At 38.2% G+C, this 23,213-nt stretch overlaps 20 protein-coding genes and 2 non-coding genes across 22 annotated transcripts; 10 read left to right on the top strand and 12 right to left on the bottom strand.

Moving 5' to 3' along the window:
* Positions 1 to 22: 22 nt before the first annotated feature.
* On the bottom strand, positions 23 to 880 carry M896_042020 (tRNA-binding domain-containing CsaA-like protein; the record flags this gene model as incomplete). Its single annotated transcript, XM_014708558.1, has 1 exon — positions 23 to 880. One exon carries the CDS (start codon positions 878 to 880, stop codon positions 23 to 25), a length of 858 nt encoding a protein of 285 aa, XP_014564044.1.
* A 61-nt stretch (positions 881 to 941) lies between these two features.
* M896_042010 (regulator of chromosome condensation) lies at positions 942 to 2,021 on the top strand (the record flags this gene model as incomplete). Its single annotated transcript, XM_014708557.1, has 1 exon — positions 942 to 2,021. One exon carries the CDS (start codon positions 942 to 944, stop codon positions 2,019 to 2,021), a length of 1,080 nt encoding a protein of 359 aa, XP_014564043.1.
* Positions 2,022 to 2,232: 211 nt separating this feature from the next.
* M896_042000 (uncharacterized protein) lies at positions 2,233 to 3,720 on the top strand (the record flags this gene model as incomplete). The annotated part of the gene is made up of 1 exon (XM_014708556.1): positions 2,233 to 3,720. The coding sequence occupies one exon, from the start codon at positions 2,233 to 2,235 to the stop codon at positions 3,718 to 3,720; it is 1,488 nt and encodes a 495-aa protein (XP_014564042.1).
* A 238-nt stretch (positions 3,721 to 3,958) lies between these two features.
* Positions 3,959 to 4,615, top strand: M896_041990 (Zn-finger protein; the record flags this gene model as incomplete). The annotated part of the gene is made up of 1 exon (XM_014708555.1): positions 3,959 to 4,615. One exon carries the CDS (start codon positions 3,959 to 3,961, stop codon positions 4,613 to 4,615), a length of 657 nt encoding a protein of 218 aa, XP_014564041.1.
* Positions 4,616 to 4,826: 211 nt separating this feature from the next.
* On the top strand, positions 4,827 to 6,056 carry M896_041980 (Na+/H+ antiporter; the record flags this gene model as incomplete). Its single annotated transcript, XM_014708554.1, has 1 exon — positions 4,827 to 6,056. One exon carries the CDS (start codon positions 4,827 to 4,829, stop codon positions 6,054 to 6,056), a length of 1,230 nt encoding a protein of 409 aa, XP_014564040.1.
* Positions 6,057 to 6,145: 89 nt separating this feature from the next.
* Positions 6,146 to 8,227, bottom strand: M896_041970 (uncharacterized protein; the record flags this gene model as incomplete). Its single annotated transcript, XM_014708553.1, has 1 exon — positions 6,146 to 8,227. One exon carries the CDS (start codon positions 8,225 to 8,227, stop codon positions 6,146 to 6,148), a length of 2,082 nt encoding a protein of 693 aa, XP_014564039.1.
* A 47-nt stretch (positions 8,228 to 8,274) lies between these two features.
* M896_041960 (uncharacterized protein) lies at positions 8,275 to 8,676 on the top strand (the record flags this gene model as incomplete). Its single annotated transcript, XM_014708552.1, has 1 exon — positions 8,275 to 8,676. One exon carries the CDS (start codon positions 8,275 to 8,277, stop codon positions 8,674 to 8,676), a length of 402 nt encoding a protein of 133 aa, XP_014564038.1.
* Positions 8,677 to 8,761: 85 nt separating this feature from the next.
* Positions 8,762 to 9,358, bottom strand: M896_041950 (TATA-box binding protein; the record flags this gene model as incomplete). The annotated part of the gene is made up of 1 exon (XM_014708551.1): positions 8,762 to 9,358. The coding sequence occupies one exon, from the start codon at positions 9,356 to 9,358 to the stop codon at positions 8,762 to 8,764; it is 597 nt and encodes a 198-aa protein (XP_014564037.1).
* Positions 9,359 to 9,543: 185 nt separating this feature from the next.
* On the bottom strand, positions 9,544 to 9,738 carry M896_041940 (uncharacterized protein; the record flags this gene model as incomplete). Its single annotated transcript, XM_014708550.1, has 1 exon — positions 9,544 to 9,738. One exon carries the CDS (start codon positions 9,736 to 9,738, stop codon positions 9,544 to 9,546), a length of 195 nt encoding a protein of 64 aa, XP_014564036.1.
* Positions 9,739 to 9,803: 65 nt separating this feature from the next.
* M896_041930 (uncharacterized protein) lies at positions 9,804 to 10,805 on the top strand (the record flags this gene model as incomplete). Its single annotated transcript, XM_014708549.1, has 1 exon — positions 9,804 to 10,805. The coding sequence occupies one exon, from the start codon at positions 9,804 to 9,806 to the stop codon at positions 10,803 to 10,805; it is 1,002 nt and encodes a 333-aa protein (XP_014564035.1).
* Positions 10,806 to 10,819: 14 nt separating this feature from the next.
* Positions 10,820 to 11,110, bottom strand: M896_041920 (uncharacterized protein; the record flags this gene model as incomplete). Its single annotated transcript, XM_014708548.1, has 1 exon — positions 10,820 to 11,110. One exon carries the CDS (start codon positions 11,108 to 11,110, stop codon positions 10,820 to 10,822), a length of 291 nt encoding a protein of 96 aa, XP_014564034.1.
* A 26-nt stretch (positions 11,111 to 11,136) lies between these two features.
* On the bottom strand, positions 11,137 to 12,174 carry M896_041910 (uncharacterized protein; the record flags this gene model as incomplete). Its single annotated transcript, XM_014708547.1, has 1 exon — positions 11,137 to 12,174. One exon carries the CDS (start codon positions 12,172 to 12,174, stop codon positions 11,137 to 11,139), a length of 1,038 nt encoding a protein of 345 aa, XP_014564033.1.
* A 123-nt stretch (positions 12,175 to 12,297) lies between these two features.
* On the bottom strand, positions 12,298 to 12,370 carry M896_041900. The gene has a single exon. It is a non-coding gene; the product is annotated as a tRNA-Pro (tRNA).
* Positions 12,371 to 12,490: 120 nt separating this feature from the next.
* Positions 12,491 to 14,296, top strand: M896_041890 (uncharacterized protein; the record flags this gene model as incomplete). Its single annotated transcript, XM_014708546.1, has 1 exon — positions 12,491 to 14,296. One exon carries the CDS (start codon positions 12,491 to 12,493, stop codon positions 14,294 to 14,296), a length of 1,806 nt encoding a protein of 601 aa, XP_014564032.1.
* Positions 14,297 to 14,398: 102 nt separating this feature from the next.
* Positions 14,399 to 14,470, bottom strand: M896_041880. Its single transcript has one exon. It is a non-coding gene; the product is annotated as a tRNA-Met (tRNA).
* Positions 14,471 to 14,579: 109 nt separating this feature from the next.
* M896_041870 (subunit beta' of DNA-directed RNA polymerase) lies at positions 14,580 to 18,815 on the top strand (the record flags this gene model as incomplete). The annotated part of the gene is made up of 1 exon (XM_014708545.1): positions 14,580 to 18,815. The coding sequence occupies one exon, from the start codon at positions 14,580 to 14,582 to the stop codon at positions 18,813 to 18,815; it is 4,236 nt and encodes a 1,411-aa protein (XP_014564031.1).
* Positions 18,816 to 18,955: 140 nt separating this feature from the next.
* On the bottom strand, positions 18,956 to 19,264 carry M896_041860 (uncharacterized protein; the record flags this gene model as incomplete). The annotated part of the gene is made up of 1 exon (XM_014708544.1): positions 18,956 to 19,264. The coding sequence occupies one exon, from the start codon at positions 19,262 to 19,264 to the stop codon at positions 18,956 to 18,958; it is 309 nt and encodes a 102-aa protein (XP_014564030.1).
* Positions 19,265 to 19,507: 243 nt separating this feature from the next.
* Positions 19,508 to 20,104, bottom strand: M896_041850 (ribosomal protein L13a; the record flags this gene model as incomplete). Its single annotated transcript, XM_014708543.1, has 1 exon — positions 19,508 to 20,104. The coding sequence occupies one exon, from the start codon at positions 20,102 to 20,104 to the stop codon at positions 19,508 to 19,510; it is 597 nt and encodes a 198-aa protein (XP_014564029.1).
* Positions 20,105 to 20,281: 177 nt separating this feature from the next.
* Positions 20,282 to 21,325, bottom strand: M896_041840 (uncharacterized protein; the record flags this gene model as incomplete). Its single annotated transcript, XM_014708542.1, has 1 exon — positions 20,282 to 21,325. One exon carries the CDS (start codon positions 21,323 to 21,325, stop codon positions 20,282 to 20,284), a length of 1,044 nt encoding a protein of 347 aa, XP_014564028.1.
* A 142-nt stretch (positions 21,326 to 21,467) lies between these two features.
* M896_041830 (uncharacterized protein) lies at positions 21,468 to 21,781 on the bottom strand (the record flags this gene model as incomplete). The annotated part of the gene is made up of 2 exons (XM_014708541.1): positions 21,468 to 21,683; positions 21,707 to 21,781. 2 exons carry the CDS (start codon positions 21,779 to 21,781, stop codon positions 21,468 to 21,470), a joined length of 291 nt encoding a protein of 96 aa, XP_014564027.1.
* Positions 21,782 to 21,880: 99 nt separating this feature from the next.
* M896_041820 (ribosomal protein S10) lies at positions 21,881 to 22,171 on the top strand (the record flags this gene model as incomplete). Its single annotated transcript, XM_014708540.1, has 1 exon — positions 21,881 to 22,171. One exon carries the CDS (start codon positions 21,881 to 21,883, stop codon positions 22,169 to 22,171), a length of 291 nt encoding a protein of 96 aa, XP_014564026.1.
* A 66-nt stretch (positions 22,172 to 22,237) lies between these two features.
* On the top strand, positions 22,238 to 23,029 carry M896_041810 (uncharacterized protein; the record flags this gene model as incomplete). Its single annotated transcript, XM_014708539.1, has 1 exon — positions 22,238 to 23,029. One exon carries the CDS (start codon positions 22,238 to 22,240, stop codon positions 23,027 to 23,029), a length of 792 nt encoding a protein of 263 aa, XP_014564025.1.
* Between the last annotated feature and the right edge of the window lie 184 nt (positions 23,030 to 23,213).

Raw genomic sequence — 23,213 nt, 5'->3', positions numbered from 1 at the left:
CTAAAACAGATCACAGAGTTTATTAACTTACAGATCCATTTGCAACTTGGGTTCTGATATACTCTCTGTTGCATAAAACCTTTGTATCCTTGAACATCAGCACATGATCAACAATCCTCAGAGATTTTATCACATTTTCATATGAACTTTTCTTCATATCAACCTTTCCAGATAAAAAGTCACTCATTATCTGCTCCTTGTTTTCCAAGCAAAGTCTTGCTCCATTATCTGCAGTATATGATACTTGTATCGGCTCAATCCGTCCATTCTCATCTTTTGCACATAGAATCATTCCTTCAGACGTCTCTCCTTTGAACTTGATCGGTTTGATGTTTGTAACAAACAAAAACTTCTTTCCCCGCAGATCCTCTCTTCTAACATGCTCTTTCAATCCACTCAGCACATGAATCTTTTCTTTTGCATTAACCTCCTCTGCATAAAGTTTATCAAGACCTGGAACATCATCCACGCTTGCTATTTCGCCAACCTGTATATCCAGCAACTGAATATCTACATCGATTGCCATCTTCTTACTGATTTCTTCTGCCATTCCATCAATAAAACCTTTGTTCTTTAAACTCCCTTGTAGTATAGCCATACGGTAAATGTTGTGGAAAGAAATAAGTGTACCAATGCATATTTCTATCTTTCGAACCTCAGGGCATCCTCTGAGTCTTTTGGCCTCTCGTATTCTCTTTTCATCTGAATCTTGCTCATGCATAGTATACAAAGCTTTTAGAACAGCATCGAGCCCATTATGTGTATCTTTACCGTCAAACAGGCGTATCCCTTCGTCTGCTCTTTCTAAGTATGCATCTCTGTTGAAATACTTGACTACAAATGCAATGTCTTCAAACTCACTTGAAAATTCAAGTCGCATGGGTATCAGCTGCAAAAGCAAAAACAGTCGAACAAATTTTACGAAAATCATCAGCCTCTAAATGGCTGTATTTGTGTTTGGCTCGAATGCAGTTTCTCAGCTAGGTTTAGGTGAAGACGGTGAAAGTACACGTGTTCCAACAAGGCTGGGGTTCTTTGATGACATATTGATCACGAAGGTCAGATGTGGCTCTATGCATGCGCTTGCATTGAGTTCAGAAGGTGTTTTATACTCATGGGGATGTAACGATGAAGGTGCACTGGGACGGGATGGTGATGAGTCTACTCCTGCAGAAATAACTATTAATGAAAAGGTTATTGATATGGATTGCGGGATATCTATATCTGTTGCATTAACCAAGAGAGGACATGTGTATATTTGGGGAACATTCAGAACTTCTAACGGTGTGTTTGGGCTGACACCGTCTAAGAGAATTTCGTTTAAGCCGATGAGGGTTGCTTTGAAGAACATAAAGTCTGTTTATGCTGGGCATGGCTTTGTAGCAGCAATTGACTCGAAAGGAATTGTTTTTACATTTGGATCGAACCAGTTTGGAGTGCTAGGACGAAAGACATCTGAACGGAACAAAGTAAGAGCTCTGATGCCTGATGCAGTGACAAATATCAGGACTCGTCTGAAAAATTATAGATTCAGTAGCATAGGATGTGGACTGAGCCATTTAATAGCATTGAACACATGTGGTGAGGCATACTGCTGGGGATCTAATGTATATGGACAACTAGGGCATCATAAAGCAGAAAGCACAATTAGGAAATATAAGGTAGACCTTGATGGAATATCTCAGGTATGTGGAGGAGGATACCACAGTCTGTTTGTCACTGAAAGTGGAGATATTTATGGATGTGGTAGAAACATTGAGAGTCAGCTTGGGATTATAAAAGCAGAAGACTCGCATAGTCTTGTTAAGATAGGGCTTAAGAATGTCAGGATGGTGCGTTCCTATAGTGATTTTAGTGTATGCTTAGTGGGAAATGATCTGTACTCATGGGGAATGGGTTTTGGTGGAGCACTTGGATTTGATGAAGAGATTGTTGCCACGCCTAGAAGGATTCCGTTTGATTTTCCTGAGGTGGTTGATTTTGATGTTGGAAATGATTTCTGCGTTGTGATAGTAAATTAAGGTAATCGCGCTATAAAGTGAAATAAAAGATTTATGATTTAGTTAATTGCTAATGCTGATGTAATAGACTAAGAAGCGCATGAATGCCAAATCCAAAACTTAGAAATAATTTTATAAATGAAGAAGTGAACAATAGAGCTGTAAATGTTTGTCAGGTACAACGATTTCAAGCATGCCTAAAGTTTTGAAAATGGAAACCCTTGAAATTTAAATGGGAGATCATGCCTATAAAAAGAAGGAATCGAGTGCTTATGATGTGCTGAATATGCTGGTGTATGATTATCTGATGAAGATGAACTATGAAGGATCTGCAAAAATGTTTTGTAGTGAGGCAGGCCTTGGGGAGTTTAAGTCGAATGAGGGGGCACCTGTCCTTGCACAGTGGTATTCGGTATTTCACGAGATTTCTGCAGTAAGGTCTGGCTTTTTGTCGAACTCTCAAGACCTTGCAAGGATCGAGGGGATTATGATGAGGCTTGAGAATGAAAAGCGGCGGCAGCAGCAAATAGGCAAGATGGATGGAGCAGTTGGAGGATATGGAAGAGGAATGGATGCATATAAGAGGCAGTCTATGCCTTATCAGCAGCAATATGATCAAAGAAAGATATATGGACAGCAAACGCCTCCAAGCTCCGAGGGAATGTCTGGATTTTATGATCCAAGAAAGCAGATGCCTGGTGGGTACAGGATGCCACACATGAGTACCAGGCAGAATTGGTTCGATGAGCAGAATACGATTGGATCAAAACCTTCTAGAAGGCATGTAGATGAACGGTCAGATGTACTAGAATCATCAATGGGCCATACTTTAGCAGAGCGTCAGCATACTGATGGAAGTATTGGATTGAAGGAGGTAATGTGTTTTGTACCTGGAGAGGCTACGATTATTTGCAGTGCGGTTGCACAAGAACACAAAATGCTGATTGTCTCATTTTCAAGCAAGACCATAATGGTAGTGAATCTACTGTCTGGAAAAACCGAGTCCATGATAGAAACGATTGAGCAGGTGCATGATATGAAGATAAAAGAGTATGAGGATCAGGTTGTTATTGTGTGTGGAATTGGAGGGAATGATCTCTTGATTTTAAGGTGCGAAATGAAGGGAGGAGTGCATCTGGAGATTTCAAATGTGCTGAAGGGGCATAATGCGCCTATAGTTAGTTATGAGGTTCTTGATTTTATTCACTCACTGGACAGTGCAGGAATTATGAGAAAATGGAACATGAATGGAGTTTTTGAGCGAGAGGAGGTCCTGAGCGGAGATATAGCTCACATATGTTGCATTTCTGAAGATAATTTTATGTTTGCAGATAAAAATCGAGTGTATGTGTATGACTTTGAGCTTAACATTGAGATGATGGAGATCCTAAAGGGACAGGTAACTGAGATTAAGAGGATTAAAGAAGGGTTTATTATAGTGTTTAATAACCAGGCAATATGGCTGGACAAGAGGGTTCAGAAAGTGAAGACACTGAGCATAAATGAGGGAGTTAAGACTGCGGCGTTGATTGATGGGAATCTTGTAGTTGCATCATTCCAGAACGTTTGGTTTAATAACGGAAAATCGTTGAGTAGAGTTAAGCTTCATGATACAAATGTAATAGGACTTGAATGTGTAAATGTGTTTAGAAAGTCAAGCATTGTTAGCTGTAGTGCTGGTGGCGAGTGCAAGATGCTGGTTAAATGTCTTGAAGATTAAAGTATTGTTGACTGGATATATTTAGTGAGTTTTTTCATGCATTAAAGATCCTAGAAGAGCGTTAATAATGTAATGCATATTTTTAACAGCATGTGCATTTGATAACCTTAATAGTATGTTCAGTTATATTCAAGTCTACTTTTGATATTCTTAACGGTAAGTTCAGTTATATTCAAGGATATATCATATACTTATAGCATTGTTGTGAAAAATGAAGCAAATATCTTCAGATCCCTTCATGGAATATACTGGTTATGAAGAAGAAATAAAAGAAGCCATTCAAGTAAACAAGATACCTTGTTTTGCATGTGGCGAGCAGGGAGAGATAAGAACAGTGAGGATTACTGCAGTCGAGCCACATGAAGTTGTTTGTGTATTTGCTTGTGATGCATGTGGGCAAAAAACCGTGGATGTTTTAGGCGATGGATGCAATGCAGTCGGAAGTGTGTGTATAGAATGCGAGTTTGATGATAAAAGCGACCTTTCCAGGGAAATGAACCTAACTGCAATGACATCAGTCGAAATAATCTCAGAAGAATTTTCTTACACCTATGAAAGTAATACGCCTTCAACATGCATAGTTGAATCTATCCTTGTAAAAGCAGAAGATCAACTAAAGAATGCATGTGGGGAAGGAGACTACTCCACTGGATTTGGTTCATCAATGTTTGTTGATGTCCAGGCAAGCCATGAAGAATGCAAGAAGAAACTTGAGTATGTTAGACAACTTATATCAAGTGAGACTCCGAAATTCAAGATGATCATACGAGACAGTACAGGTGTTTCAAGAATTGCATCGGTTGGAAAGAAAGCTGTACAGGATGTATCATTGGCGTTGGATACGAACGATTCAAAATTAAATTACACCTTCAAGAGCTATTCAGAAGAAGAGTGAATATGCGTTGGTTCATAAATTTCAATTTTATATTATTGTTTATTAGTTGACTTTTGGTTTCAAACTCATAATGCCTTAATTTGTTGTAACTGCATTTACAGTAGCTCAAGACTCAAAGATTTCCTACAATATAATATGCTTCTGTTTCAAGTTGCAACATGTTTTAATTGGAATAAGCATTAAAGTATAACAATCTTAAAGATATACAGCAATGGAGGATGCTTTCAAATTACTCTTGGCTTCCTCATCATTCGTATTGGTGTTTGGATTGGTGTCCAAATACATAAAGGAGAAACTGTTGCTGTCAGAACCTTTGATTTCTGTGTTGGTTGGAATATTCCTTGGTCATAGTGTGTTGGGCGTCCTAGACATGAACAATACATACTCAAAAGCTGCAATGTACAACTTCTCAAGAGCTATCCTTTGTATTCAGACAATGACTGTGGCAATGTCTTTGCCTAAAAACTATGTAATGGCAAAATGGCAGTCGGTATTTGTTCTTGTGGTTGTTGTTGGTATGCTTAAGTGCATGTTTTCATTTGGCATGATCTACCTATTTAGTGGATATAGCAAACTTATTTCATGGTCCATTGCATCGTGTTTAACTCCTACAGATCCAATCCTGAGCTCTAGCATTATCCAAGGAAAAGTTGCTACTAAACTGGTTCCTGAAAGAATAAGATTGCTACTTGCAGCAGAAAGTGGGATAAATGACGGAATGGGAATCATCCTTCTATTTCTTGGATTGAATATTGCCACAAACAACATCCGTTCATTCATTATTGACAACCTGTTTCTCAAGGTTTTTGTTTCTGCAGTGGTGGGCCTTTTTGCTGGCATTGTTTCAAGACAGGCACTGAGATACTGCTACACATGGAAACTCGTTGGTATGGAATCATTCTTTGTGCATACCATTGTTCTTACGGTGTTCTCGATGTCATTCATGGAGTTCATTGGAGGAAGCGAACTCATATGCATATTCTTTGCTGGAATAATGTTTTCTTTTGATGAGTGGTTTATACTAGAAATCAAGAACTCAAATCTACAAGAAATCACAGACACAATCTTAAGCACTTCATTCTTCATGTTCTTTGGATCGAGGATATACTTCGAAAAATTCACTGCATTCAATGTAGGCATTTCGTTGGCTGTTATATTTATCAGAAGGCCTCTTATCTGTATGATGCTATACAAGTGCATTCCAGAACTTAAATCTCTCAAAGAGGCTTTGTTCGTTGGATGGTTTGGCCCAATAGGCGTGGGCTCGCTTTATTATGCTCTTCTTACTGACAAGATCCAAGACTCGCTTACAATAGACTTTGTAACCTGCACTGTTTTTATGAGTGTCATTATCCATGGCATAACAGTGCCAATATATACATACATAATTACAAATAAGATTGAAAGTGCAGATATAGACATTAATCACATGGTTTTATAGACAATAAACATAGTTTGTATACATTATGCATCGCATTGTATTCGTAAAGCAGCACATTTATATTAGCTGAGTAATGCTCTTTTGTACGTCTATGGATTGATATACAACAAAGGCCTGCCATCTAGTCGAAGGTCAAGATCCGGAAGCTCTTTCATTAGAATATCAACTTTCTTATCCACAAGACCTCCCTTCAATGGAAAATTGAAATACATAAAGTAGACTACAATGCTCCAATATGCTTGTGGTGCTTTCTCAAATGCATTGCTGTATCCAAAGTACTTTAGCATAGGTATTATATTTTCATGTGCAAGTAAGAAGCAAAGATATGCATACTCATTAGGACCACAAATAAGGATCATTGATCTTTTGGTTGTACATCCTTTGCATTTAGATATATTTTCGTCAAAGACATCTTGATCCATGTTTGTTAATATACTTCGTATTTCAGATCGCATTTTCTCCCTGCCATTCCAATTAGAATTTGGTTCAAGACTTTCATTGTCAAACTCCAAAGCTCTGCATTCGCATGCTTTCAGATGAAATATCTTGTAGAAGTAGAGATCTCCAAAGTCCATGCATGGCATCTCAGAAACAGAGTTGATATTCATGAAGATATCGTGTTTTGGAGTACTAAGATGTGAAATGATTTTCCTTATTCCATCATGGTTCTTTTCATGGCTTAATCTCTTTAAAACAGCACCTGCTGCCTCTTGAAGCATGTTTTTGCATAAAAGATAATCTATAACAGAGTTCATATCTCCATCAAACAATTCAATCCAAAGATTCATAATCGCTGGCCTTACCTCTTGGCTCAGTAAAACATATGGAAGCAACGTCACTGACATTTCACTTCCAATCTCTACCAAGTATCTGCATAAATGTGCCTGCATTCTTGTAAAAAACATCAAAAACATCCGTGTCTTGAAAAAATCGCAGTAGAACCCGTGATTTTTGCCAAGGAATGCAGAAGGATCGTCCACAATCAGCTCTAGAATCTCACTTCCATGTCTTTTGATCAAATACTCTCTCCAGAAAGTCACTTCGATAACTATTGACCTGATACAACTTTTTATGCTCTCTATGCTGCTTTTATTAGCAATGCTTTCTTTACTCTCTCGTAATGGAATGCTGCTTCTTTTACATCCATGAATTGTTAAGCGATCCAAGTCAACAATCATAACGTCTTTTATTTCAATTCTGTGGCTTGTGCATACAATAAATGGCAAGGGGCTGTTAAGAATCTCACGCATCTCATCAACAAGAGGCATGCATAAAATATGATGCCATTTGAATGGTCTTGCAAGATCCAGGATTTGCATCACTTTTAGAGACGAGTCTTGTGCTGAATAAAACATAATCCTCTCCTCCAGCAAGATCAATCCTAACACCTTGCGAAGAAACTTAAATGGATAGCTATATCTAAACGCATACTCCCTTGACTCGTATATTTGCTTCCAATCGCTGCTTATGATGAAGTTAGTGTGTGGAAAGTATGGAATGCCACTGAGCTTTGTGAAATACTGTTGTTTAGAAAATAGTTCGTTGAAATTTAAGAATACAGGTGATGTAATAGTGTGATAGACAATCACTCCATTAGCATAACAAGCCAGCACCTGTCCATATACTGGTTCAGCATTAGAAATGCAAAAGTGCGAGAATTTTGTATGACACTCAGGCACTATTGACTTCAGAAATGAAACTACTATAAATGCATGTCCTGTGGAATTGCATTTTTGGTATTGCTCACAAATATCCTCGTTACCGCCGTAATATCTCGATTCTTCGCTTTCTGATTGTTCTAGGCATGATGTATTGCAACTGTCTTTTAACATTCCTTCTGAAAATATTAAATGTCTTGTAGGTGTGTCTGAATCTTTGGAATGCACATAAAGGCACTTACCGTCTATCAGAATACTCACATCACCGCATGGATGTGCAGAAAGTTCAAAGCATTTGTTTTTACTCCCTAGTTTGTACTTCAGGCATCCCTCAAAAGTCTTATTATCTTTAACACAGGTAAATATGAGCATAGATCCATACTCATCAAACACCAAGTACTCATCAGGCATGTTTGGATCAGATATCTCAGAAACATACACCAAACTGATCGATGCATCACATCTGTATTTTATTTTTCTTGTGTGTCTGAAGTACCCTGTAATAAGGTCCATCTTGGGGTCCATGATCTGAATTACTCATTATTTTTGATCCCAGATAGATGGCTGGGTTCAAGTCGATAAGAGCCATGGTTCAAGTAGAAATCAGTCCGCGATGCCTTTCAAATCCACATAAGGCAGTATATGCAAAGATCGCATCACATATACTGTTTTATTCATCAAGAGTTCATGCCACACCGCTGTCATTTTCAATAATAGGTATAAACAACACAGGATGCATATCTTCAGACTCGGGCGATGTTTTAATCTCTGTGCTTGTAGAGTACATTGTATTTGTTCTGTTAGAAGGAGACCGAATAATGTCTATAGACGGACGTGCCTTTGGCATTTTCCAAATCGAAGTCGATGGAGATACAGAATATACAGGGATGCTTACAATAAGACAGATACAATCAAATCCAAAATCACCACTCATGACCATATCAGGCACTAGGTCTGATTGATTGAAACTTCAGAAACATTCTTAAACAAACAACAATAAAATACTTTATTAGTCTATTGCATAGCCCAAAAAGCACATGCAACAAGCTACGTCTTTCTGTATTGTGTAAGGACCGGATATATATTTTCAAATGCCTGGTATATGTCATCTCTCACCTTTGCACCTGTAAGAACAATCTTCCCAGAGACAAAGATCAACAGAACAATCTTTGGCTTCACCATTCTGTATATTAAGCCTGGGAAAAGCTCTGGCTCGTAACTGCAGTAGTTGCTATGCGCATATGCTAGTCCTTCCAATCGGATGCTAAATTTGATGTCGCATGAAGAGACGATATTTTGTATCTTGAAGTCATCGAAAGTTGCATTGAATCCTAATTTGTGGATTATCTTTGCATATCGCTGTGCAGCCATTTTTGAGCTCTTTTCGCTCTTTGCACCAGTTATCACCATCTTTCCTGAGGCAAATATCAATGCTGTTGTCTTGGGTTCGCGTATCCTCATGATAACTGCTGCAAATCTCTTCGGATTGTATTCTGCATTTCTGGCACGCAGTGCAATGTTCTTTAAATCAAGTTTGCAGTTCAGGTTCACAGTTGCTACTACATTTTGAAGTGCAGGGATTATCCCCGATCTATTGGTGACATTAGTCTCTTGATGTTCATAGTAAAGATCTGGTGCATCCATTCAGAACTACTTTTCTAAGGGTTAGTTTTTTTTCTCTTCATTTTTATTCTCTGTACACACACTTCTTCATTTATCTATTCTTTTAACCTTGTAAAGTATCTTGGAACATTTGGATTAAAATTCAGCTGAATATATCGAGCGTTCGCTTAGAATCTAATTTATGGTAGGTATGATATCCACTTACATCATCTCATGTGCCCGTACTTTCTCATAAACTGTATTTTCTCTTCACTCCATTTTTCATGTACTTTGTTGCTGTTATCTTGCTGTATACTTGCTTTGTCTTGATCACATGAGAGGCTTTCTATTGCCTCTATAAGCCTTGTAAATATCCTTTTGTTGATATTTGGCTGGTTGTTCTGCCCACAGGCATTTCCCATTTGTTTGTGGGTGCATTGCGCATCCATATTTGTCAACGCATACATCCCTCGTGCATATCAAAGCAATGTCAACTATAGATTTCCAAGTCCTCAGGTCTGAAACAAATAGATTGATATCGGAAATACAGGCACGTTATGCTTTAGGCAAAGCCCATCATGCAGATACAGGTTTGAATGCAGAAGAGATGCTTCTCAACATTTGGAGAGATGTGCAAGCCGATGATCATGAGCTATGTGAACTTGATCTTAGAATAGGTGAGCAACACTATCCAAAAAGCAAACACACAACGATGCTCTTGATTGCATTCTATCTCCTTGAGAATGACCTTGATGATGTTCTTGATGCATTGATATCTGAGGTGCACGATGAAAAAGATGTGTTAATAAAGGTCAAAGCCAGTTATTCACACTTCAGAAAGATGGCTCTGCAAATAGAAGATGATATTTTTACTCTTTTAAAAGAATTTATTGGCAAAGAAGCGCTGAATGATCTTGGATTGCAGACTAGCCTGTATGAGTTTCTGATACTGATTTGTAATGGAAACTCAAACCAGGCATTAAGATCATGCCTTAATGAAATAAAGGCATATTATCCGCTACATTCGCAGAAAATCAAGCGCATGCTTAGATTCTTAATCGATCCTACAGGCATAGAGGCAACAATTCATGCGAGCAAACAAATATTGATTGAGACACTCAAGATGCAATACTTCCGAGCAGATGATATTCCGAGCAGATGCCATCTTAAGAATCTTTTCATGGCTGGAACCTGTGCATTAAAACAACTTCTGGAGTCAGGTAATCCACTGATTGATCAAGATGAATGCACGCTTCCTGTGGAGATACAGTTGGGCAAAGAATCATATTACCATTCTCTTTTTGTATGTCCGGTACTTAAAAGTTTGTGCACTAAAAGTAATCCACCATGCATACTAGAGTGTGGGCATGTAATTTCTTTCGACGCTGCCACGGTGCTGTCTAGAGAAGGCGCATCAAGCAGCTTCAAATGCCCTTATTGCCCTGAATTATCTAGGTATGGAAGCCTGATGAAGCTTAGTATAGACTAGGTCATGCATAATCTTCAAATCTTCAGATATGCTGCAATGTCAAGAATATCCAAAGCTTCAGTGTCTTCGATCTTGAACTCCTCATGATCCTTGGATGGATCGAAAGAGCGCTTATATTCAAGAAAATCAATTGCTTTCTTCAGGTATTTTGCTTTTATAGGCAAACCTATTGTTCTTGAGACAGATTCCTTGAACATTGATGGACGTCCAAAGAATGCCTTTAGTATCTGGCTCTGTATAGCAACCTCATAATCAAGAAATAACTCTTTTGAATCGGATGAAATCACCTTTACTTTATTTTGCATGTGAAAACAAACAAACATCGAATAAATCATTCATTGAGTATTTCCATGTCTGCAATGAAGTCTGTAAACATAACCCCATTGAATTTGTGTTTATCTCCATTTACGTTAATTTCATACACATCTCCGTTGTTGAAGACATACTCTCCATCATCAAGTGTAATTCCAAAAAGCATGCCAGCTTCATCTTTCAATCCATCAGTGCATGGTATGAGTTTTACGCTCTCTATATTCGTTACCACTTCAACAGTCTTCTTGATATCTACTCCACTGAACAGTCTCTGCACTCCTTTTGAATTTTCAAATAAAGTTGATGAATACACTATAAGTGTGCCTTCATCACTAGTGTATGCCCTAGCTTCTGACGAACCTAAGGATTTAACAACTTCAATCCCATACATCTTTAGATATTCATAGTACCTTATTTCTTTGGTATACATTTCATCAAAAACAATATATGTGTGGTTATTTGAGCTTTTTATAGTAAACCGAATGTATGCATCTTTGCTGTGTATACTACACAGCATATAATCTCTGATTATGATATTTTTTTGCTTCTTAGTCATATCATGCAGCAGAATACCAGTCATGAATTCCTGGCATATTTTGGCATATCTGTCATTTTGTTTATCTTTAACATGTGGAATCTGTGTTTCCAGTTGCTCATTATTCTCTTCTATTGCATTACGTGCATCTACAATATTTTCAATGGTTTTAACAAAGTTCAGGCAAATCTGTTGATCATCGCTAATGTTACAAACATGATTGAACCCATTCTCGAAAAACGCCTTGTCTTCCTTCATGGATAGGCACTGGAACGGATACGGGAAGTCTTGTTTAAGCCTCTTCTTCAGTTTAGTGGTAAGCACATCAACCTGATAATCGCATGATCTTGGGATGGTGTTTGTACCAATGAAGAGCGATGATCCCGGAAGGTACATGTATTGGATCTGTGACTTTGTTCTTGGGAATGGTAATGCTTTGGTCTTTGATCGCTTTACGTGTATTATTGGGATTTCTCCTTGTTCGGTGCTTGATGAACACAGGGTATATTCGCACTCATCCATGGGGTTGCCAATCAAAAGGAATCTCAAGTCGTACAAGCATCATGCCATGCATAGACAACTGGAATTTATCTTCCTATTCATACTGCACATTTGTTTCTGTTGTATAGTCTCAAGGTGCAAAAAGGGTCCGACCGGGATTCGAACCCGGAACCCTCCGCACCCAAAGCGGAAATCATATCCATTAGACTATCGAACCTGCCTGTTTTGCTATATCCTCTCAGGTCACTGTAATGTGTACCAACATACTCGCAATCATACTATGAAACTCTCGTCACAAATATTATTCTTTTGTATGCAAAACAAACACTTTCTGCGCATGATCATTATGATGATAATTGCATGTATTAATGCAATGCAGACAGGCCTTGCTGCCAGATGCCAGAAGTACGGAATAAGCCTCAATGACTGTCTGAACTCAGTATACATTCCAAAGAAAGAGTATGATGACTATCTACAGAGCTTCAACATGCCAATCATACGCGACTCAAGCTGCAATAAAGAACAGTGTGTAGCAGTTGTCTACAAGGATATTAACAAGTGCCTCAACTGTAAGGGGGATGCTTGTGCTGCCGAATGTGACGGTGTGTTACAAAAAAAACATCACAATCCAGACAGGAGTTTCCCAATGGTTCATGTGATCCATCACAATGCAGACCGAAGCACTGAAACAGATTCAACTGGCAATCTGGATTCCAATAACCAACTACATATGTCATATAAGAGTGTAACTGTTATTGAAACAAAGACAGAAACAGTTTCTGAAAAAATCACAACCACTGTAGTTGATGAGAACGTTACACCACAAACCATACCTATCTCTCAGGTTTCAAATTCATTGACAACAGTGCAAGATGATGTAAAAACAATATTCAAAACACTTGAAATGCCAATACATTCTGAACATCAAAATACATCAAAGCGAGAGCGATTAGCCAAGAATAAAAGTCGAAATAATATATCTGCATCTGTGAAGTATCCACAAACAACTGACTCCGCCTCAGAAGAAGACAATTACAATTACAATTATAATACACCTGAGCAAGATGAAAATGATTTAGAACGAGATAAAGAAGAAAATGATTCAGAACAAGATTACAATCAGAACATCATAACAGTCACTAGAGTATTCTATAAGACAGTCAGTGTAGAAAAGCCAATTACATTGTATAGAGAAGTCACTACAACAGTTAAGAATGAAATTCCAGTTATCAATTACAAGCTTACCACAGTTAAAGAAATTACAACAGAAACCAAGACAGAAAGCAGCATCAAAACAGAGACAGTTACGCAAACACAGTACCATTCGCCTAAATCAACATCTTTTGAAATACAAAACTATGTAGAATCACCCAGTAGTGCACATATTTCAAAAGTATTATCCTCAAATGCCAGGCAAATTTCATTAGAACAGAGCCAAACCGATCCTGAGCATCAAGCAGTAGATGAAGTTCAACAAACAACATCTGTATCTGAGCAGCCTAGTATGATCGATCAGCCTGAGATAATATATACAACGGTGATCAAACCTATTGTTTCCCTACTTACCGTCACAAAAATACAAGATAAATCACCTTGCACTGAGGACTGCTCATCGTCTTTATCACCTGAAAACAGCTTAGCATCATCTTCAACAGTGTGTGAGCAATGTAACAACACACAAAGCACTGTCACGAACACCAAACCAACAGAATACCAGGAAAGTGCTATAACCACTATGAATCATTCCAAACCTGTAGAAAGCATTAGTGCATCTCCTACAAGTATATATATGGACAAACACCCGCTCAAAGACGCTAAGTTACAGTTTACTAAGCAGGATGTAGTTGATGAGCTAATTCCTCTCATTAGGAAGATAATGATCAACAACGAAGACGAAAGCAGCACAGATGGAGAATTGAATACAATTGATAGAGACAAAGAGGTAGTTGAGCCAGAAAAAATAAAAACACTGACAAAGACTGTAGTAAAGACTGTGAACAGACGTCATGAGCCAAAAACGGTTTACAACACAGTGTATACATACAAAAAGAAGCCTGAGTGTAGAAAAGGCGTGGAAGGAAGGAAGCGAATACAATGCCACGATGGACCTGGAGATGATTTTTTCACAACAGTTTATGCCTAATGGCTATATTTAATAAAGACAGGTTTTCTATTTGCTGTTGATTAGAGTTGATGCATAAATGTCATGTATCATGCATGATGCGATGCATTAGTAATGTAAAAATAGCATAGGATGGATTCGAACCAACAACCTTTGGGTTATGAGCCCAACGCGCTTCCATTGCGCCACCATGCTTTAAATAAGATCCAACTTTGTCATTCCATTTTGCACATGTCGATTCTGTATTTCGAATCAATCATGCATTATGCAGTGTTTCAAGATCGTTGTTACTTGGCCCTCACGAATGACTGTTGCTCTCCGTCCAAAAAAGATATCTTTTGGATTCTACAATGAAGAGGACATTCAAAGGCTCAGCTCGGTTGAAGTCACCGAAACCACCGCATTTGATGGCTTTGGACATCCTGTTGCTGGCGGATTGTATGACTTGAGAATGGGCCCGATCGATCTGGCATCAAATTGCAAAACTTGCAACCTGTCATTTTTCAACTGTCCTGGACACTTTGGGTATATAAAGCTCTGCAAGGCTGTTCTGAATCCGTTGGCTTTTAAACAGATGATGTCTATTCTGAAGGCTGCTTGCATCAAATGCAGGAATCTTCGAATTACAAACCATGACAGACTCATCATGTTCTGCAAATTCTCACTACTTAGGAATGGAACAAGTATCAACGGACTAGACAGTCTGTATACAGTGCAAGATGAGGATGAAATCTATAATACCGTAATGGAAAAGATCAAGGCTTCAGAGGCATGCAAAACCAACACACTGATCGATAATCACCAAGCACTGGCAAATGACTTTTTCTCAAGCATAGCAAACAGAAAGAAATGTGTAAGATGTGGATACAAAAACCCAAAGATTGTTGCTGGATCAACTCTCAAGGTGTTTAAGGACTTCAAGGGAGACAGTGAACGAGGAAATGAGGAAAAGTATCTTGAGTTTTTTTCTCCAGAAGCAATTGAAGAACTCTTCTGCGATTTGTTTTTGAATGAGGAGGATCTTCTCAAGTCTATATTTTGCTCTTCCAATTACAAGATGTTTTTTATGAAGAGTATTGCTGTCACGCCAAATAGGTTCCGTCCAGTCACTTTTGTGAATGGCAAAAGGACAGAATCCTTCGACAACCTTTTATTATGCGATATTTTGAGATGCAACATGATGATGATGGCAGATGTATCGTATTGGCCACAGTTACAATTATGCGTGTTCTCATTATTCGATAGTACAAAAATGCCAAAGTGGGGAAATGCATCATCAGCTGCTCCATCTGGGTACAAGCAGGTTCTTGAAAAGAAGGAGGGCTTGTTCAGAAAGAACATGATGGGCAAGAGAGTTAACTTTGCAGGGCGTACAGTGATATCGCCAGATCCAAACCTTGAAACCAGGGAGATCGGGATTCCAATGATTTTTGCAGAGAAGTTGACATTCCCAGAAAAAGTGAATACATTCAATGCAGACAGGCTTAGAAAGGCGGTTCTCAACGGAACAAGCTATCCAGGAAGCTTATACGTCCAAGACAACGATGCATTACTGAGCCTGAGCCACATGCCTGAGGACAAAAGATATGCACTTGCAAACCAGATTCTTGATGGAAATAAGGTAGTCTGGAGACACCTGATAGATGGAGATGTTGTCTTGGTTAACAGGCAACCTACTCTTCATAAAGTAAGCATTATGGCACATAAGTGTAAGGTTCTCAAGGGTGAAAAGACACTGCGGATGCACTATGTAAATTGTAAGTCGTATAATGCAGACTTTGATGGAGACGAGATGAACATTCACTTTCCACAGAGCTATGCTGCAGAGTCTGAAGCAAGACTTATACTGATGAATGACTTCAACTACCTGGTGCCTACCGATGGAAGCCCAATAAGAGGACTCACACAGGATTACATAATAGGCGCAACGATCCTTACGATGAAGGATTCTTTCTTTACAAAAGATGTCTACTTTTCGTTGGTGTCTTCTGGACTCCCAAGTGGACGAATTACTTTAGAAAAGCCTTGCATAATCAAGCCAAAAAAGTTGTATTCTGGAAAGCAAATAATTTCTACAATCATCAAGAACATGGGATTGAAAATATGCATGGAGATTGATACGAAAATCAAAAAGGAGTTCTGGAAAGGGCATACGGAAGAAGAAAAAGTTCTTGTAAGAGATGGAAACATTCTTACAGGCGTGTTGGATAAAAACTCATTAGGTCAAAGTTCGATGTCTTTGGTTCATGCATGTTCAGAAGTGATGGGAGGATCCGCATGCAATGATCTTATGACATACATCGGCAGGGTAATTAATCGATATCTGCTTATGTATGGAATTACAGTAGGGATTGATGATTTATTACTTTCATCTGATGCAGATATGGCGAGGAAAGAGCTAATCAGGATCAAGAATGCACAAGCTGCAGAGGTTCAACAAAAGTTCTTGTCTGAAAATCCAGATTATTACTTGCATTCTGATAAAATCAGCTACATTGATTCTGTAATGAGAGAGGAGATGAATAAGGTAACGTCTGCAATAGTAAGTGTGTCTGTACCATCTGGACAGAATAAGTGCTTTCCTAATAATAATATTGGATTGATTGTTATGACTGGAGCAAAGGGATCGATTGTGAATCTGAGTCAGATATCTGGAGGATTGGGGCAACAGGAGCTTGAAGGCAAGAGAGTTCCTGTAATGGCCAGTGGAAAGACATTGCCGTGTTTTGGACGTCTTGATGCAGATCCTCGCTCTGCAGGATATATATACGAAAGGTTTTTATCAGGAATTGCGCCGCCACAGTTTTTTTTCCATTGTATGGCAGGTAGAGAAGGGTTGATTGACACGGCAGTAAAAACAGCGAATTCAGGTTATCTGCAAAGATGCCTTGTGAAGCACATGGAAAGGATGAAGGTTGAGTATGACATGTCGGTGCGAGCAGAAAATACAACCATTCAGTTTATGTATGGTGAAGACGGGATTGATAGCACAAAAGCCAGCTATTTGGAGCAGTTTGAATTCTATAAGCAAAATGAAAAACTGTTCAGGAACTCGTGTGTTAGTGAGGGATGTAGAGAGTATGGAATGGTTTCTCAAAGGTTCCAGGAGATGCTTGATGGCGTTGATGACAAAAGGTTCCGAAACTTTTTAGTAGGAAGGTACATAAACGGACTTGTTAATCCTGGAGAGTGTGTGGGAGTATTGGCAGCACAGTCTGTAGGAGAGCCATCTACTCAGATGACGTTGAACACGTTCCATCTTGCAGGAGTGGGAGCAAAAAATATGACACTTGGAATCCCAAGACTTAGAGAGATTTTAATAACATCATCTAAGAACATTAAAACGCCTATAGTAAGTGTTCCTATAAAGAATTCTGTGGAGTTTGATGTAGTAGAATGCCTGAAGAGAGTGACACTCAAGGACTGTGTGACGAGGTTTAGTGTCAACGAAGAGATTGTGATGGTTGATGAAGTGTTCCAGAAGAAGATTGTGATGGAGTTTGAACTAGGCTGTTATGTAGATTTGGCAGCAGAAGCACTGGACAAGAAGTTCCTGAAAGTGTTTGGAAAGAAGCTGAAGAACTTGGCATGCATGAGTCCTACAAGTGGAATAACAGAAACATCTAAAGTCAAGGGGAAGCAAGATGAAGCAGAAGATTGCGATGATGATTGCGATGATGAAGATATAAATGATAATGATAAAGAGAAAGCCAATGATAGCAATAGTGATGATAGTGATAGTGATAGCAATAATGAAGGTAATGGTAATGAAGTAAATCGCAAAGAAGCGTTTTCGGATGAATTTGCTAATGATACACTGCCTAACCATGAAAATAGTAGTGAGGAAGTTGATGATATCGATGAAGTGAATGATGAATATGAAGATAGAGATAGAGAGTTCATTAACTTCACAAGAAAATCAAAAAATGTGCTTGTTTTTGAGGTTTTGTATCCTTCTGGAATGAACGAAATGATTACTTGGCTTATTGAATCGATTCTTCCGGTTATTTCTGTAAAAGAGATTGCTGGAATAACTAAAGCAAACATATCTGACAACATCCTGTTTGTTGAGACAAGGGACTTATGTTCATTAGCGAAAAGTGTGGACATTGGCCCAGGAAACACAGTCAGTCTATTAGATGCGATTGACATATACAGTTCGGAATCTAACGATATTTATAATGTGCGCCAGGTTCTTGGGATAGAAGCTGCAAGGCATTCAATAGTCAACGAAGTGAAAAGAGTGTTTGATGCTTATGGGATATCAGTGGATTCACGCCATCTGCTACTGATTGCAGACTACATGACTAGAAATGGAGAATACACACCTTTTAATAGAGGTGGATTGGGTGCTTCAGATTCGCCTTTTTTGAGAATGAGCTTCGAAAGCTGTTACAGCATGCTTCAATCAAACGCAATCTTCCATCAAGAAGATAATCTTTCTGTGCCATCCGCATCTCTGGTCGTAGGGAATCCTATTGAGTGTGGAACTGGTTCATTTAGTTTAATGCATTCTATTGGCATTTCTAATAAAACCTAACTTTCTTAAAATCAGATTTTCACAATGCTTATTTATTTTAAATGATTCAATAGCATTATGATTATCATATACATATCATACAGCATTGAAGTAGAGTACTTTATCCAATTCGTGCATTTCTTGTTTATGCAAATGCATCATTATTTTTTAAATGGAACGAGTGTTTTCCCAAACTCTTTCAATTTGAACAATCTCTGAACATTTTCGCTTGAAAACTCACATATTCTTTTATAAACTGAAGAATCATAATATACTAGTCTTGTGTAAGGGCATTTGTATAGTGCAGGAAGACCAGTGATATCGCATAGCTTCATCGCTGCTTTTGCTGATATTCTACTAGATATCTGAATATACTTCCTATTGGTCTCTGTAAACTCAGCACACATATGCTTTACTGATTTGAACCGCATCCCCTGGCCTATGTAAGTATTTCTCTTATAGCCTTGCATCTCTATTCCAAGGGTTGTTAACACTTTTTCATATCACTATCAATAATTGATATAACTTAGGAATAATCGATATAGTTTAGAAATAATTCATACATCACTAACAATAAAAATCAGTACAACTTAACAATAATCCATACACTCAGGAATAATTCAGCATAAGAAGAATAATAAATCAGTACAATTTAAGAGTAATAATTCATACACTCAAGAATAAGAATAAATCAAGAATAAGAATTTAATGGTTTAGGCAAACATTGCCATCCTTCTCTTTAATTCCTCGCTAAAGTCTTTAGTTTCCTTGATCTCCTTGCATCGTTTCTCAGTCTCCTCTTTTCTTAGCACCTCCAGACTTTCTCTTTCACGTACCCTTTCAGTAAGCTTTTTCACTTGCTCTCCGTGCTTCCATCCAAACTCACTCAAGAGATCACCCAGAGAAACATTCTTATGAGGCTTGCTGTTGTAGTAGTACATGCTCTTGGCAAACTTATGCCTTTTGCAGTTCTCAAACTCCGCTGGAATCCCTTCATGAACACTCAGCCTAGTCAAGGCAGTCTTTCCACGCCACTTCTTATACGAAATCATTCTTCGGATTATCTTTGCAAGATGCATCTTAGGCTCTCGGTAGTGGAACGGTCCTCTCCTTGGATTCACAATGCATCTCTTATTCAGGTACTCCTTAAAGTCTGCCTTTGCCATCTCCATTGTCCTCATCAACAGTGCATTCTCAGCACACACCACACTTACTTTCACTCCGTTCAGAAGCAACTTTGCAATCTTCCCTGCAAGTTTGCCTGCAACATGCCCTGTAGCATCAACCACAATATGATCGCTGTTCTCCATTTCCGGGGCTATTTTTTCAGACACTCAAATTTTGCTCCTTGCTTACTCTCATTCATATTCAGTATCCCCACTGGCATTTATAGTAGCCATAAATCCACTAGATCAATAAAGCTTCATCAAGCACATAAATTATACATCTACTAGATCATCAAAGCTTTATTAAACACATAATCAGTCTTAACACAATTCACATTTAATCACGTCATACGGCACTGTCTGGTTAGCAATCACTTTACCCTGCCCAAGTAAACTCAAAAGACAAAAAAAAGATTTGCTTCTTTCATATCTACTCTTGTTTCCAACCGCACTGTTAAAACTGAAACTCTTTCCCAGCTCTCCAATCTCAAAATACATCTTCGTTCCATTCTCTTCATTTTCACTATCGTTTTCACTATCAACTTCATTATGCTCATTATCAGTTTCTATTTCATTTCTAAAGCTAATGTCCATATATGAATCCATTAACATCTCATCACGCACTCCCTCAACACTCTCTCTACGCATCATGCTTTCATCTCTGATCCTACACAGAATCTCAGGTGCAACAAACAGCCTTGATCGCATCACATCCATAAAATCAATTCTCTTCATACATACAATATCTCTTGTATCACGCAGATTCTCTCTGAACATTTGTGCATCATACTCAGTCTCGCCATCATCGACTATCCTTCTTCTCTTCTCCCTGTACTCTTCAATCGGAATCTGAGTCACCTCAGTTGCACTCCTTCCCATAGATCCATCGTCATAGTCATCTCTAATCTGCTCAGCAAGTGAAATTCCACTCATATTTGCTCCAAAACTCATATCATCAATGCTTATTCCCATATCCTCCTCAGGCTCCTCAAGAACAATAAACTCCTCAGGATCAATCATATCGTCGTCAATATACAGTCCTTCCATTCCCAGAGTTATTTCCTTAACCACTCCCTGGCCTATTTTTTTCACCTTCTCTGCAGATCCTTCACACATCACATGTACCATTCCTCCACACTCTTCTGATAAATACTTTAACTTTCTTGACAAAATCTTGCTCAACCCAGCAATAACAAGACCTCCAATATCAACAGGCACTTCTTCATTCATAACGACAGCAACTACAGAAGATATACAAACATCCTTCAGTTGTGCCTTACTCATTCTCTTCTCCATATATATCGCTCTAAAGATCGCACTTTGACTTCCAATAAGCCTTTGGACTAACACTCTCGACAGATTCATCCCTGTCTATCAGTCATTGTATTAAGTATTTTATTTTGGAGGGAACCTCAGCTGTATCAAACAGTATAAAATTAAACATATGCATTGTGTCTGATTTTGGCATAATGCATCTATAAACACACTATCAATCAATGAAATCCATTTATTGTACTTTACAACATTTATTGCTGCATTTACAGTATTTGCTTACTGTATGATGATTTTCTATTCTACACTTCCTGCCATTCACTGTTGTGTCATCATTCCTTTCTTTACCATGCTGTCCTAACATTATGTGAGTCATAAGTATAACGAAAACAATTACCGATGAAAAAATAATCAAAAAGCTTTCTGTGATATCAGGTTCAGCAATAAGTGGCTAAAATTACAATAATAACTTACCTTTATAGCCAGTGCATAAACAATAAAAGCATATGCTGCTGTAGACACCACAAGCATAATACTTGCATATCCCATGGGGACGGCTACAGGACCTTATTCACGCAAACAAACAAATAAAAAATTGTGCAGGGGGGTGAAAAAGTAAGTGATCGACTGTAACATGTATAATTTTAGATGGCTTTGGTTCCTACAAAAGACAAGTATAAGATCAAGAGACAGCTGTTGGAAAAGAAGGCACTGCTGGTTGAGGACACGGTTCTTGGTGAGCACAAGACGCTTGGCATTTCAAACTTGCACATGAAAATATTTATGAAGACAATGGTTTCTTACGGATATGTTGAGAAGATATATGTGTGGAGACACTCGTATTTCTTCTTGACACCTCTTGGAGAGGAGAAGCTCAGGGGAGAACTGGTTTTTACCGAGGAGAGCATTCCTGCACATGAGACTGTTGCAGCAGCATGAATAAAAAGGATTGCCTTTTGTGTTTTTAAATGTGTTTGGCAACTGACAGCCCTGGAGATTTTTACAATGGAAGACTGCACACATCAGGATACATATAATGGTGTTTGCAAAATATGTGGTTTGTGCATCGAGGATACAGATTATGTGTCTTCATATACGCCTTGTAGATTCATCATCCCTACAAAGTTCAAGTATTTTGTCATAAATAGGATTGGGCGGTATGAACGATGCGCAGAGTCTTTGCTTGGTATTCTGAATGTATCCGAATACAGTGAGCAGGTTAAGCAGCTTTTAAAATCCAAGGAGTTTGTTCGCAGGATAAATCCAAACAGCAAAGTTCTTGGTGCGATCTATTATGTTCTGAAGATGAATGATTACCCAATATCATATCACGATCTTCAGCCATATATGCTGCAGCACATGATTTATGTCAAACGGGTTGTCCTCAAGGACTTCGAATACATAAACATGTCAATTGAGTATTTGACTGCAATATTCAACAGAACAAAGGAGTTCTATTGCCGAGGAAGAACTCAAAATGATTTGAAACAGCAAGAAGCATTCAAAGACTCTGATCTAGATGGATTTATTAGGATATGCACAAGAAATAGACGCACAAATCCATATCTGCTGTGCATGGCCTACTTCATAAGAAACAAAAGCATCCAAACATCTTACAATCAGTTTGGTCTTAAGGTTCTTATAGAGATTACTCAGCTCAGAGCCATCGTTAAGACAGTTAAGAACATAATTAAAGCAGAATCCCTTGAAGATCTTACAGATGTTAAAATACGAAGAAAATTCATTAAGAAAAATGCAAAAGAATATTTTATGAATTGGATTCTTAGAAAGCGTTAAATAGTCTTGATGTATGCCACAATCATATATAACCTTAATTATGGAATTATAGGTATTTACTGTATATAGTTCTATTATTTGCAAATCTTCATATAATACAGTTGCTACAGTGCTTTTATGATGCATGATAAGATGCATTACAAGAATCACCAACACATTAAAATACTTTGAAATGAATCATCTT

Source organism: Ordospora colligata, assembly GCF_000803265.1.
Source record: "Ordospora colligata OC4 chromosome Unknown contig_04, whole genome shotgun sequence".
NCBI lineage: Eukaryota > Fungi > Microsporidia > Ordosporidae > Ordospora > Ordospora colligata.
Note: the sequence above shows the minus strand (reverse complement) of the source record. Positions and strands in the feature narration are given on the sequence as shown.